Source organism: Aythya fuligula, unplaced genomic scaffold (genome assembly GCF_009819795.1).
Source record: "Aythya fuligula isolate bAytFul2 unplaced genomic scaffold, bAytFul2.pri scaffold_57_arrow_ctg1, whole genome shotgun sequence".
Lineage (NCBI taxonomy): Eukaryota > Metazoa > Chordata > Aves > Anseriformes > Anatidae > Aythya > Aythya fuligula.
Genome location: NW_022473993.1, coordinates 22,421 through 34,730, shown reverse-complemented (window position 1 = coordinate 34,730; position 12,310 = coordinate 22,421). Strand labels below are relative to the sequence as shown.

At 40.8% G+C, this 12,310-nt stretch overlaps 1 protein-coding gene across 1 annotated transcript; it reads right to left on the bottom strand.

The window, feature by feature from the left end:
• Positions 1 to 8: 8 nt before the first annotated feature.
• Positions 9 to 10,793, bottom strand: LOC116501644 (ATPase family AAA domain-containing protein 2-like). The gene is given in 13 exon segments (XM_032207233.1): positions 9 to 65; positions 998 to 1,147; positions 1,244 to 1,357; positions 1,694 to 1,853; positions 3,000 to 3,149; positions 3,152 to 3,204; positions 3,356 to 3,485; positions 4,710 to 4,895; positions 5,892 to 6,075; positions 7,113 to 7,239; positions 8,168 to 8,482; positions 8,910 to 9,000; positions 10,671 to 10,793. Coding segments are annotated over 13 exon segments (1,806 nt in total). The 3' UTR covers positions 9 to 42.
• Positions 10,794 to 12,310: the final 1,517 nt, after the last annotated feature.

Below are 12,310 nucleotides of genomic sequence, written 5' to 3'. Positions count from 1 at the left end.
ATGCTTTTGCTCATTGATCTTAAACGGTGTCCGTTGAAACATTCAATACTGGGAGAAGAATAATCCTAGGGAAAGAAGGAAACAAGAATATATTTATGTGAACCACGTAGATTCAGATAAAGAAATTCTGCCTCACGCAAGTTTAATTGACCCTCCTGACTTGGTAGTGGGGCAACTAATGGCAGGCAGACACTGAAACGCTGCTGTGCTCAAGAAAAACCTGGAGAGAAAAAAAAAAAAAAAAAAGCTTTCAAAACTAAAGCTTCCCTCTCCCCACCATTTTCTTGTGGATAACTTAAGCTTAATATCCTTGGCAAAAAGATATTGCAGCAAAACCTTTCACATAAACCTAGTGTTTCGTGAAAAACAACAAAAAAACCTTTAAATTCAGTTGGAAATTTTTTCAATAAATTCGATTGGAATTTAAATTCAAAACTTTAAATTCAATTGAATTTAAATTAAAAAAACTAAACTAATTAATTTAAATTAAAAAAAATAAATTCAATTGACTGTTCAGAGGAACAGTCAAGCTTGACATTATACATCCTAGAATTAAAATCTAGTTTGAGTTTTTCTCCCATCTCCAGACCTTGCTAAAGATGCTTATTAGGAGCTCTGTCAAAAAAAGTGTAAGGCTTGTTATATCAAAGCTTCGAACCCTTCTTACTGCCCTTGACCTTCTTCACATTGCTGCTCCTACAAGGGTGAGTAGTATCATTTTTAGTACGGGAGGGAAGCTGTCATATCCTTGAGTGGGGGGTCGTTCTGTTTACAAAATGAAGTTCCAGTAAGAGTACATCAAATGAACCAACTTTATTTGAACTTTAATTCATCACTATATTGAATGAATGACCTCTGGATTTCTCTCTCCCATTTGGAAGTCAATTTGAAAACAAAATACCTCTGCCATAAAGAGCCAGGCATCAGAGACACCTGTTGCACCTCAAGAACAGAGAAGGTATGAACGACAAGAGCAGCTGAATAAAATGCAACTTGCCATTAGAAATGGGTGTACTGGCATCTACAGGTGCCGCTGGCACCTCCTCATTTTCATTATTCTCTTCATCTGGTTTCTCGTCTTCAGTAGCAGGGTTCTGCTGTGGTGACTTGGAGTTGTCGCATGGAGCACACGCTGCAGAGGTGCGACCTTGCAAGAAAGAATAGATACCAAAGATCTTCGTCGTGCATTTTCAGTTACAAATGCAGAGACAAGTCTTCAAATCCTTAGCGTTAAAGCACGTACCTCTTTTCTCACGAGATTCTTTAATTTGTTCACAAAGTCGTCCAAACTCTGTATCCGTTTCGTTCCTCACCATTGAATATGCAGTGCCTTCCAAAACATAGGCGCTGTGACGATCTGAAATTTTACAGACTTTAACTGAATGTTGTCTACCAACCAATGAAACTGTTTTGATCACAGAAAAAAATTGCTTTCTTCATAGGTTGGTTCCGAAAGCTTATCTCAGTGAATATTTTCAGCATAACAACATCGAAGTTAATTAAAACAAAAGCACAAGTTCCTTGGGAACACTTATATCACAATTCCATGCCCAAGTAGCAAAATGATAAAATATTTACAGTCTGGACGTCCAAAATCATCTAATCCATCCGAAGTCTATTGTCCGCACACAGCATTTCTCCATCTATACGTTTGACAGATTTTTTAAACTAGGGCTAAAAAGCACATCCTCACCTGTAGATCTTTGATCCGGGTAGTACTCTAAGGCATTGTTACAGATTAGATCGATGTCCTTCAGCTAGTCTCCTGCAGCGAGGTACTGGCACGAGTCAATATCAGTCAGAACTGTTGAAAGATCCATCGGCTCTTTAATCCTTGTGGCATAGTCAGGTACCTGCAGATCAAATACAAGCATTCAGAGGTTTTCATAACCTTGCACACTGTCTACCAAAATTATTCTGAAAACTTTAAATAAACGACTTCCTAAAAACCCTGAACATTTGCGATGCATCAGAAGACGCTGAAATTAACCAGTTTGCTTCTCAAAAATTGAAGGGCTCTTTCATTTTTCATTAGAGCGGCTAGGAGAGGACAACAAGAAGTAGGGAGGTCAGAAGCACGTGCATGGTAGAGAAGAAACACTGAGGGTGGGAGATTCATTTCACTTTGCTTCAGAAAATCACAACAGTGAAAGCTGAGCAAGCCATCCGGCATTCTCTTTGTTGTCGACATTGAGGAAAAGGTGCATGAATTGCACCTGTGAAGTACCTATTGCAGGCATCTACTTTAGAATGAGATAACTGGGCCCTGAGGTGCTCATTTCTTCCCTCAGACCAGAAGAGGAGACTAATGACCAGTTCAGATTAGGACATATGTATCTGTCTAGATTTTTCACAGCTCAAGAACCTAGGAGAAAAGGGGAAGAAAAGCCAGTGGATGCCCACATCAAGAGGACTTTGCTGATCCCCAGGTATATTCAAGTTACATCTGTCTTTGAAATATACGCCCCTAGTTTAGGCTTATCTCATAAATTAAGGAGAAAAAGGCATCTAAGCAGCCAATTGGAGGAAAAAGAAAATACACTGCACTTATGGTTGATTCCTATTGAGGAGTTCCAGATGAAACAGAGAACAGGATCTCAAAACTTATTTTTACAAACTGCTGCTCCTATTCCTGTTCCCACAGGAACTGACAGTCCAATAAAGGGCTTCAGACTTCATTAAAGTAGTCCTGTAAATACTGTTTGTAATTATAAGGAAAGATCTCTGTGCTTTTCAGTGCTGTGACACGCCTACATATCAAAGCCTTTTCACGAGCAAACTGTGTTGGCATTTGGACTGGCTTTTTAGAATGAAACCAGGGCTTTCAGCGAATAATCCCATAAGACACATTTGAGAGTCAGCAGAAGTAAAAGCACTGCCTCTGCTTCTTGCAAAATCCTAACAGTGCAGCCCTAAAAACAAAGTTGAACCTCACCCAAAACGCTGAGAAATACGAACACTGAGAAGTTACAGACACACACAGATCAGCACTACTTTACCTTCTGTGGGTCAACGGGCTTTGCAAATTCCCTGAAACGTCTGTCAGTGGCAAGTCTGCGAGTAACGTCCCTCAAGAAAATTCTAAGGTCACGCAAGGTATCCTCCTCTTCCTCCTCCAACATCCCTACTTTTGTGGGGATCACTCTTGTGGCTTCTGAGGCTCAGCTGGTGGTGCTACAGGCACGACTTCCAATGTCCAATCAACTTCAATTCATCAGGAAAAATTAGCCAATTTACAGTACTCAAATACAAGCATATGACAAATTACTGACAGAAAATGACCACCAAAGCAAAGCCCAAAGAGCTAGTAACTTTGATAGGAAAGTTTTAGATGTACTTCTCATATCCTCCTCACCTCTTTTCTTTACGGGAGGCTTAGCCACTTCATTTAGAATTAGGTCCTCAAAAAAAGATGCTCTCTCTGCCCTACCAGGCAACTCAATATTGCACACTTCTCCAAATTCCTTATTAAATAATTTTTGCATCTAAAGCAGAAGGACGAGAGACATTTCAGATTTAAGGCCACAAAAAACTCATCTTCTATTCCAAAAAGACGAGTACCTTTTCAAATTAATAATAACCTGAAGAACACAAACTGAAAAAAGTTATCATCCTGGCCTTAAAACGCTACATTTTCACAGGCTGGCACGGCAAATTCAAATATCACCTTTAAGAATCACCTGTAGAATTAATGCTCGCTGAAGGGATTGTACGCTACACTGGTAAAGTAATGGCTTTCACCACATCCAACAGCGCCTCCTTTGTATTTACTTGCCTTGCTGCAGCCTTTACTTAGAACCTTTATGGCTGATAGAGGGAAGAGAAAGGCTTCAGCAGACAAGTGAGGGCTTTTTGCTGAGTTTTTATTTCTCTACCAAAAGGTGTCTGAAGTAGCTAGTACCTCTACGTCTTCCTCCATTTTCAAGTTCTAGTATTAAAAGGTAGGTAAGGAATTTCACTACTTATTTTAGAAGGAATTTACAGCCTGTACAAAAACTTCTGTGGGAACTCAAGCACTTTCAAAGCAGTTGATAATAAACACGTCTAGGTAAAACCCGTTCTCTTCCCCCAATGACTGAGACCAAATCATCAGAATGAGAACAGCGTGGTCCTGTTTTGGGCACCTTCCCTTAATGTAAACTCTCAGAAGTCAATGAAGTTCTGCACCTACTTTTACTACAGTTTATTTAGGACTACAACTAGAATTCGATTCCAAAGTTACTTTAGCAGAAATTGGAACTCAGCTTTCCAGCTTGGAAAGCTTTGGCCTATATGAAGAAAGAAACTGATTTATTTATTTATTTTTTTAATCAAAGTGTTTCAATTCTCTACTAAATTGCATCATTAGCAGTTTACCCAACATAGCATGGAATGGCAGACTGTCAGAAGAAATCTCTTCAGTAAGAACATCCTCTTGTAATTTCAAGCACTTCATATTCTTGACTGAACCACTTTGTAGCCACCAGAATTATTGTATTAATTTATTATTTGCATGTGTGAGAAGGGGGTGAAAGTCACTTGCTTGATTCAGAAAAAACCTGAAGCAGATGCTTTCACAGTATTCTTTTTCTCTAAGCAAATTTTAAGTGATTTGTTAGGGTGCCTGAGTAATAACAGCATGCATTTAAGAAAGCACAGCATTTTGATGCTGAAAGCATTCATAAATTACAAGACACTGAAGAAATAGTAAGGAAGGTATTGACAAATACCTCTTCTGGGAGATCTGAGTGACGTACATCAGACGGAACAAGCAGCAAAACTGGCGAAAATGCTGGAATGTTACGTAGTAGAGTTAGAAAAGTAAGTTTCAAGGCAGGTCCAGCGTTGTCCCACCATAAATGGATATCTGGGACATAAATTGTGCTTGGTGCTGTCTTCTGAGCATTTCGGATCAGCTAGTGAAAAGGAAAGCTTGCGTAAGAAAACTAAAACACGTACAAGAACCTCTTAATACATAGCTACATAGCCATCTGACTGCCCCATGAAATGAAACTGCGTGAACAGAGTGGCAAGCATCCTTTCACATAAGGAATTTCTCTGTGCACCCTTTCAGATTATCAGTATTCCGAGAACTCTAGTCAGAAGATGGGAAGGATATATTCAGGCAGTGGCTAGACACCGTAGCTATATGGCCACAGCCACAATCATCGCATAACAAAGAAAGGAAATGTCCCTCTTAAGGGACACATCAGTATTCAGTCGTGTAACATGTCTGTCCTTACTTGTATGGCTCTCAAACGTTTCCACTAAAGGTAAAAATATTTTAAGGTAGTGATGCCAAACAAGAAAATGGATTTCCTGCCTAAAAGTAAAAACACCAAATCTGTTCATTTTTTCTAGTTAAAACCACATCACCGTGCAAATGAAGTGTTTTCTGAATGTTAATGCTTTTATTGCACATACTGCAACAGCACAAGTTGTGTATGTCCGTGCGAAAACAAAATAAACAGAAGCCCCAAACCTTGGTTGCCTTACTAATATAATTTAGAAGAAGGCTACAAAAAGTAGCCGACATGCAGTCTGATACAGAGCCATCTACTGGGAGCACACAGTCTTAGGAGGCAATGAGAACTACTTTCTGGATCCCAGTGACATGAGCAGCATTTCTTTCCACAAAGAGATGTTTATTAGCAACACCGCCCAGCTTCCTGAGCTGCTAGCAACAGCCTCACTGTAAAACTGGGTATGGAAAATGTCGGACATGTACAACATCCAGATTGTTTGTGGTGCTGTCTAAAAGAAAAGGGGATTTTCAGACAGAAGCAAACATCCCAGCACATTAAAACAAGGCCACCTCCATTACCAATGAATTTTGCTCACCTTACTTGCAACTCGATTGATCCTTTACATACAGTCAGTGAATCCGATGAGAAGAAAAAGAAAAAAGGTACCTGTCCGCAGATTTCTTCTGGCGATGCAACGTTTGTAAGCAGAACAGAAAGGTCCAGGGTGTGAACGGGAAACTTCTCCAAAGCGTGCAACACCGCGGGTGCCACGTAAGAAACCTGGCCGTACCCTTCTTTTCCTACTATTAGCAGACGGGGCTGGCATGATGTTGGTTCGCAGAAAGCACTCCTAGAACAAGAGTTAAGAAAACAAGCTTATAAATGAGGTGCTGAATAGACACACAGATGTTCCAAGTAATTTTCCTATAGACTTTCTTTTCCCTCCCCAAATAATCCAAATGGCAGCGGTACATTAAATACATGTAAGATTTCCAGTTAAGTTATTCACTCATTCCAATTGTTTCACCTTCTTCCCTTGTGTTTCCTATTCTTTACTAAACCAAGACTGCAAATTAATATCCCTGCAATCTTGCTTTACTTTATTATAAATTTATTATTTATTATATATTTATTATTTACTTTATTATAAATTTATTTTTATTTAAAAATAAATTGGTGAGGAGCATTTGTTTCCCCACTACAATCAGGCTGTACCTCTGCTGGCTTAAATCAAAGATGCTAGAGACTTAGCCTTGCTCTAGAGGACAGAAAATCTTCTGGACAGCACAGCAATAGAAACTGAGAAAAATAACTGATCCAGCTGTGACAACATGATCTAACTTTCCAACTGTGGGCTTGCATGACTTCCATACTAAAATATCACAAGATTAACACAACTTGGTGGCTTAACAAATAAAGACACCATTCAATTTTTTCTCAAGGTGTTTTAACAAGCCCTTTCTCAGTTTTCTTTCTGCTACATAATTCACTACTGGTTTAACAATCCTGGAAAACAGAAGGGCAAAAGGTGGCAACACAAACCCATAAAGCTGGGGTATTTTTAGCTAAAAGGACAGACAGCACATTTATGTGGTCTTGAGTCTTTCAAAGAATGCCATGGATTAAGTCAACGTGTTCTGGTAGTCTATGGATCACTTTGGCTTACGAAGAGAAGCCTGGGCTTTTCAATTTGGTCATTCAGAGGAACTTCATTACAACTTTAGTCCCTCCACCCTTTCTTCTTGTGAATACCAAGCACCCCTTCAACACACAAACTTGATGTTGCCCCTTCGTCTACCACCCCTCGCACTTTTAACAGCTGGAACTGTTTACAAAGACTCAGCAGACCTGAGAATTTAAACGTAACAGGGATCTATCTTTCTTTACCTGCTGAAACAGAGGCATTTTTTCTCTGGTCCGTTAGGCATTCCATCTTTTAATTCATCTCCAGAAACCAAGGATGCATCGTCATCACTGTCAAACATATCATCTTGTAAAATAGGATTGAAATGCTCTGAAAGGCAAAAGAGGTTTGTTAACTTTCCTGAATAGCCTTTGTCTCTTTCTCTTCCATTAATACAGCTTCTAAATCAGTGCCAAAACCCTTTCTTCATTTGAGAGCACACACTGAAAGCTATTTCCTAGAGTTCATCCCACCACAGATCTAAGGAGATGGCACAAGGCCCTACAAAGCTCTACTAAGTCCCACTGATGTGTACGTATAAGGTACACTACTCTTGGTGATTTTTTTCTCCCCCTTAGAATAAAGGAGATTACGAACAATTTCTGCAGTTGCTAAATAGCTAAAATAAAACAAAAACAAAAAAGACCATTTCTTTCTGGAGGAGGTTCCCACAATGAAAGCATGGGGATAAAGGATGTGATGGCCACAGAATTCCATTCATCTAGTAAATATCAATGCTAATTGATCTCACATGTATAGTACGATCCACAAACATTTAAATTAGGAGACTGGTTAAAAATGATGATAGCTAAAACAATATTTAGCTTAGACCAGTTATACTTGTATCCTGGTCCTGACATTCTTCAGAAAGGAATTAGAAACATTGACCTAGAAATGCTTCCCCTCCAAAGATCTGAGTTTTGATTTTTTAAAGAAAAATAGGTGCCTTATACTTCAAACCTCAAGTCAACCTCTACAAATGCTAATTATCTTAGCTGCCGTCAGAAGCAGGATGCTTCAGTAGAGAACGCATCGTCCTTTACTGTGTATTGAGTCATTCAGAGCTTCCATTTGGCATTTCAGTTTCGAATCCACAATAAAACCTATGCGTTGTATTCCAGACTTGCCCAAAAAAAAGACATGCACATGGAAATAATAAAATTCTACCACCATTATGTCTGAAAGGTTTAAGTTGATTGCACAAACCGCAAGTTTTTGCTTTAGCAGAATTATAAAGAAGTGGATGCTGTGGTTATACCTTGCTGTCGGTCCTTCTTTAGCGCAAGCTGTGCATGCGGGAAGATCTTCTGCACAACTTGTAAAATATTCTCTACTGATCTTTGAAAAAGTGGCTTGAAAATGGGTGATAGTGCTTGTACGGGTGAAGCCTTGATCCCGTTTGAAGCTGGAACAACCTTCTTCATAGCCATGAAAAAGTCCTTTGCTTTTATTTTAATAGAATTAACGTCTAGTAGCAACTTCTCCCTACTTGCATTAATCTGAGGATAGCATCGGCGTAGAGAGCACAGCGCAGCTTCAGTACATAAAGATTTGATATCTGCACCACAGTATCCTAACAAACAAAAATCAAACGTTACATCGGTCAAGGCCCAGGTTTACAACATGCAACATTTAAAGAATTTGTAATGCCAAAACCAAACAGCTTAACAGGGAATTCAAAGTGCTACCGCTCTGCAGGGAAGTTTCATGTTGCTCACTGCCTGATATCCTGCGCTTATGCAGCTGAAGCAGACTCCTCATCAAAAACTATACTCTTGAGGAAGATGCCCCAGAACCATTTAATGTTCTCAGACAACAAGAGGAACGATAACAAAGAGTAAATAGATGAAAGCATCTCACTCAGATTGCTATGAAGGTGTGCCAGCTGCCTCGTTGACTAGTTGTGCAGCAAGGCACAAGAGCATGGGTACTGCCTGGTACAAGCTAAGGTTCTTTACAACTTGGTCACAAGCAAGAATCCGTTTCTGTTTCAGTCTTACCAATGCATTTCTCAGCTAGTTCATCAAGCAACATGTCCGGTGGCTGAGGGGTCCAGTCACGAGTATGAATCTTGACAATTTCTTTTCTAGCCTGGAAGCAAAATCATTGCATTTTAGCTTGTCCCAAGTTTTCCTTAAAAATACCAACAAGAAACAAACAAACCAAAAGGCAAACAAACAGACAAAAAAAACAGTCCTCCCTCAAAACCCCTCATCTATTAATACACTTTTCTTACTTGCTCAACTTTCAAGTATTTTACAGTTATTTAATATACACTCTGCATTGTCAACCAGGAAATTGAATATTTCTTAGTTGTTATACTGAACTTTTTCTAGGAACCTACAGTGAAAGAAAAGGCATTTATAGCTTCAATAACAAGTTTCCAAACTACGAGACCTAAGGATCCAGAGGAAAATACTGTAATGAAAAATTTATCCAGAAACATTTCTTTGCTGTCCAAAAAACTTCTCTAAAACTTAGCAAGCTTTCATTGGGACAGTCTCATTACTTCATCACATTTGCTTTCCAGTCAGTAAATTCACAGAAAGCACTTCTGGCACAATGCTTCCAATTGCTACAATTACTATAAAGAAGAAAAGAATTATGACTCAAACTACTACCACTGATCCGGGGCACAATCAAATGCAAACACGTCCCCTATTCACTCATAAGTGAAGGATTGAGACCAAAAACACAACTTCATGATGAAAGCGCCCAAGTGGACTAAATAATTAAGCAAACAGGTACAACTTTGGGAATGAAAGGTTTGATTATAGAACTAACTACTTGGTGGTATCATCCTGACCATATATATCCAGTACCAGATTTGCCCTCCATGGAACAACGCAGTGTCTCCACGTGTCACTCTTTTGTTCAAGTTGTCAATTATTTTTTTTTCCTATAAAGTTGGACTTTGCCATGGTAGCACTAACGTTGAATTTAAGTTCTCACCTCTTAATTTGGCAAGTTGAAGAGGAAGTGTCTGCCAAAGCGTCCTGGTCTTCGTAAAGCAGGATCTATAGAATCCAGTCTGTTGGTAGCTCCGATTACCACGATCTCCCCTCTGTTATCTATGCCGTCCAGAAGGGTCAGAAGAGTTGAAACAATGGAACTAATAGAAAAATATAATTTTTACTTACTGGTTCAGTAAATTTTGATACATTCCACATGACTTTTTTGATGCCGGAATAACCTTCTTCCTAGTGGTCATTCAAAACTGGGAAAAAAATAGTCTACCAAGTCGGGGTTTTTTTGATTTGATAATAAATCTGCAGACTGTTAAGTCATCAAGCACTTCAAGACTGTTTGAAATAATCTCTACGTTAATATAAAAGGAGTACCTGCACACTTCTGCTCAGGAAGAAAATCACGGAAAATGTCAACTTTGATTTTAGATGTTGAATTTGTTGCAGTGAGATCTTCCTCATCGCACGATTCTATTTGGATTTAAACCATATTATCTATGGAGAGACCAAGATTACAACAAGAACAGCACAGAGTTCAGCATGAAGCCAATCAGGAGCTCAAGTTTGTATTCTTTGTATTCAACTTTATCCTTCTCTTGCTGGAAGGACCTGCTTTTTGACTCTCCTTCTCTTCACTAGGAGCATGTTCCCTCTTGCATTCGTAATGCTCTTTCTCAGTGGTTTTAGTCTTGTCCTTTGTATCTTGGCATCTCTCTGTAACAGCTGAGGAGGAAAGGTTTTTAGAGCTACTTTCAGTGTCAGACTCGAGACAGGAAGTATGCCGCAATTTCTCACCAGGCTCACAAGACTCTTTGCCGGACAAAACGCTTTCTTTTGAAATGAGGTCACGTTCTTTTGATCTTCTTGCTTTCTCCTTGTCTCCACCGTCATCACATTGGTACTGGGCGAGGTATTCATCGTTCCCAGGAGATTTCGGAGGGTCCACGACACTGCACAAAATAAAATCACATTTCTCACTTCTGCTGAAGGACGTGAATATTAAGAGTAAAACCTTCCAACGTCAAACAAACAAACAAAAACCTCCGGACTACAGGAACCCTCACAAAGATATGCCATTTAGAAACCTCTCCTGTGATTAGGACACCTTCTTCGGCTCCCAGAGAAAGTGCTTTTTCCCCTCTTGCTTCTGAAGCCATTGCACTAAAAAAGCAAACGCATCTGTCTCCCTCCACATGCTGCTCTGAATAAGAGCCAGAATATTCAAAGCCACTCTATTTGTTCTCCCCACATAGCCGAAAAAACACCAGTTGAAACAGTTTTCTACCTCTCTCCACGAATTTACATCCACATATCCTATGACTGCAAAAATAGAAGGCGGGGCTCAGGAGAAACAGCCAGTGCTGGAAATGAAAAAAAGCAGCCTGTTTCTTCAGAGTCTTAAGCCTATGCTACTAGGAACAAAACAAAACAAAACAAAACAAAACAAGAGGAGAGGAGAACAACAGCGGGAAATTTACCTATTCTCCAGGTGTTCAATTGCAAAGCCTCCTCTGGAGGATCAACAGTTGTGAATTCAGTGTGCTTAGGAGAAATCAGATCTACATCTGAACCACAACTATTTCAGTAGTATCACGAACTTCTGTTACTCTGAAGAAGCAGTCAGCACCTGTTTCTATGTTAGGAAAGAGCTGAACAGAGTCTGTTATTCACATCAAGTAGTGAGGCAGGTTTCTTTAGGAAGGCAGGGTTTCACTAGAACATTACTAGCCTGTAAGCCTCATGGCATCACCTTCCATCTTGACTGCTGAACCTCCTTGCTCCCTACTATCTTCTTTGCCAAGATACAGCTGTCCACATTTACATTTCCTACTTGGCTGGACTGAATTTAAGAAGATCTTGCATCTAAGAAAGGGAACGAAAGCTGCTGCCCAGCAGCGTCTGGCTCAGGGAGGAGTGAGAAAGCTCTGTGCAGCCCCCAAGGTCCGTGCAGCAGGAGGCAGGAGGTGCTCCAGGCTCACAGCAGCAGTTCCCCTGCGGCCTGTGCAGGGAGAGGCCCCTGGTGGAGCAGGCTGTGCCCCTGGTGGAGCAGGCTGTCCCCCTGCAGCCCATGGGTCCCCCGTGGAGCAGATCTCCACGCTGCAGCCCCCCTGCGGGTGGAGGAGCCCCCGGTGGAGCAGGTGGCTGTGGCCTGGAGGAGGCCGCGGCCTGTGGAGAGCCCCCGCAGGAGCAGGCCCCGGGCTGGACTGGAACAGGCTGTGCTGAGCCTGCTTTGCCCGTGACGCTCCTTGTGGAGTGATCTCCCTGTCCTTCTGGCAGCCCTTGAGCCCTTGCCAGCCTCTTTTCTCCCCTTGGCGTTGGAGGAGGGGCAGGGAGAGAGCGCTTGTGCTGGAGCTCAGCTGCCCAGCTGAGGAAAACCACCACGGCTCTGTCTTGCCGCTGCTGCAGCACGCTGGTAGCAGCCAGCACCGTCTGTT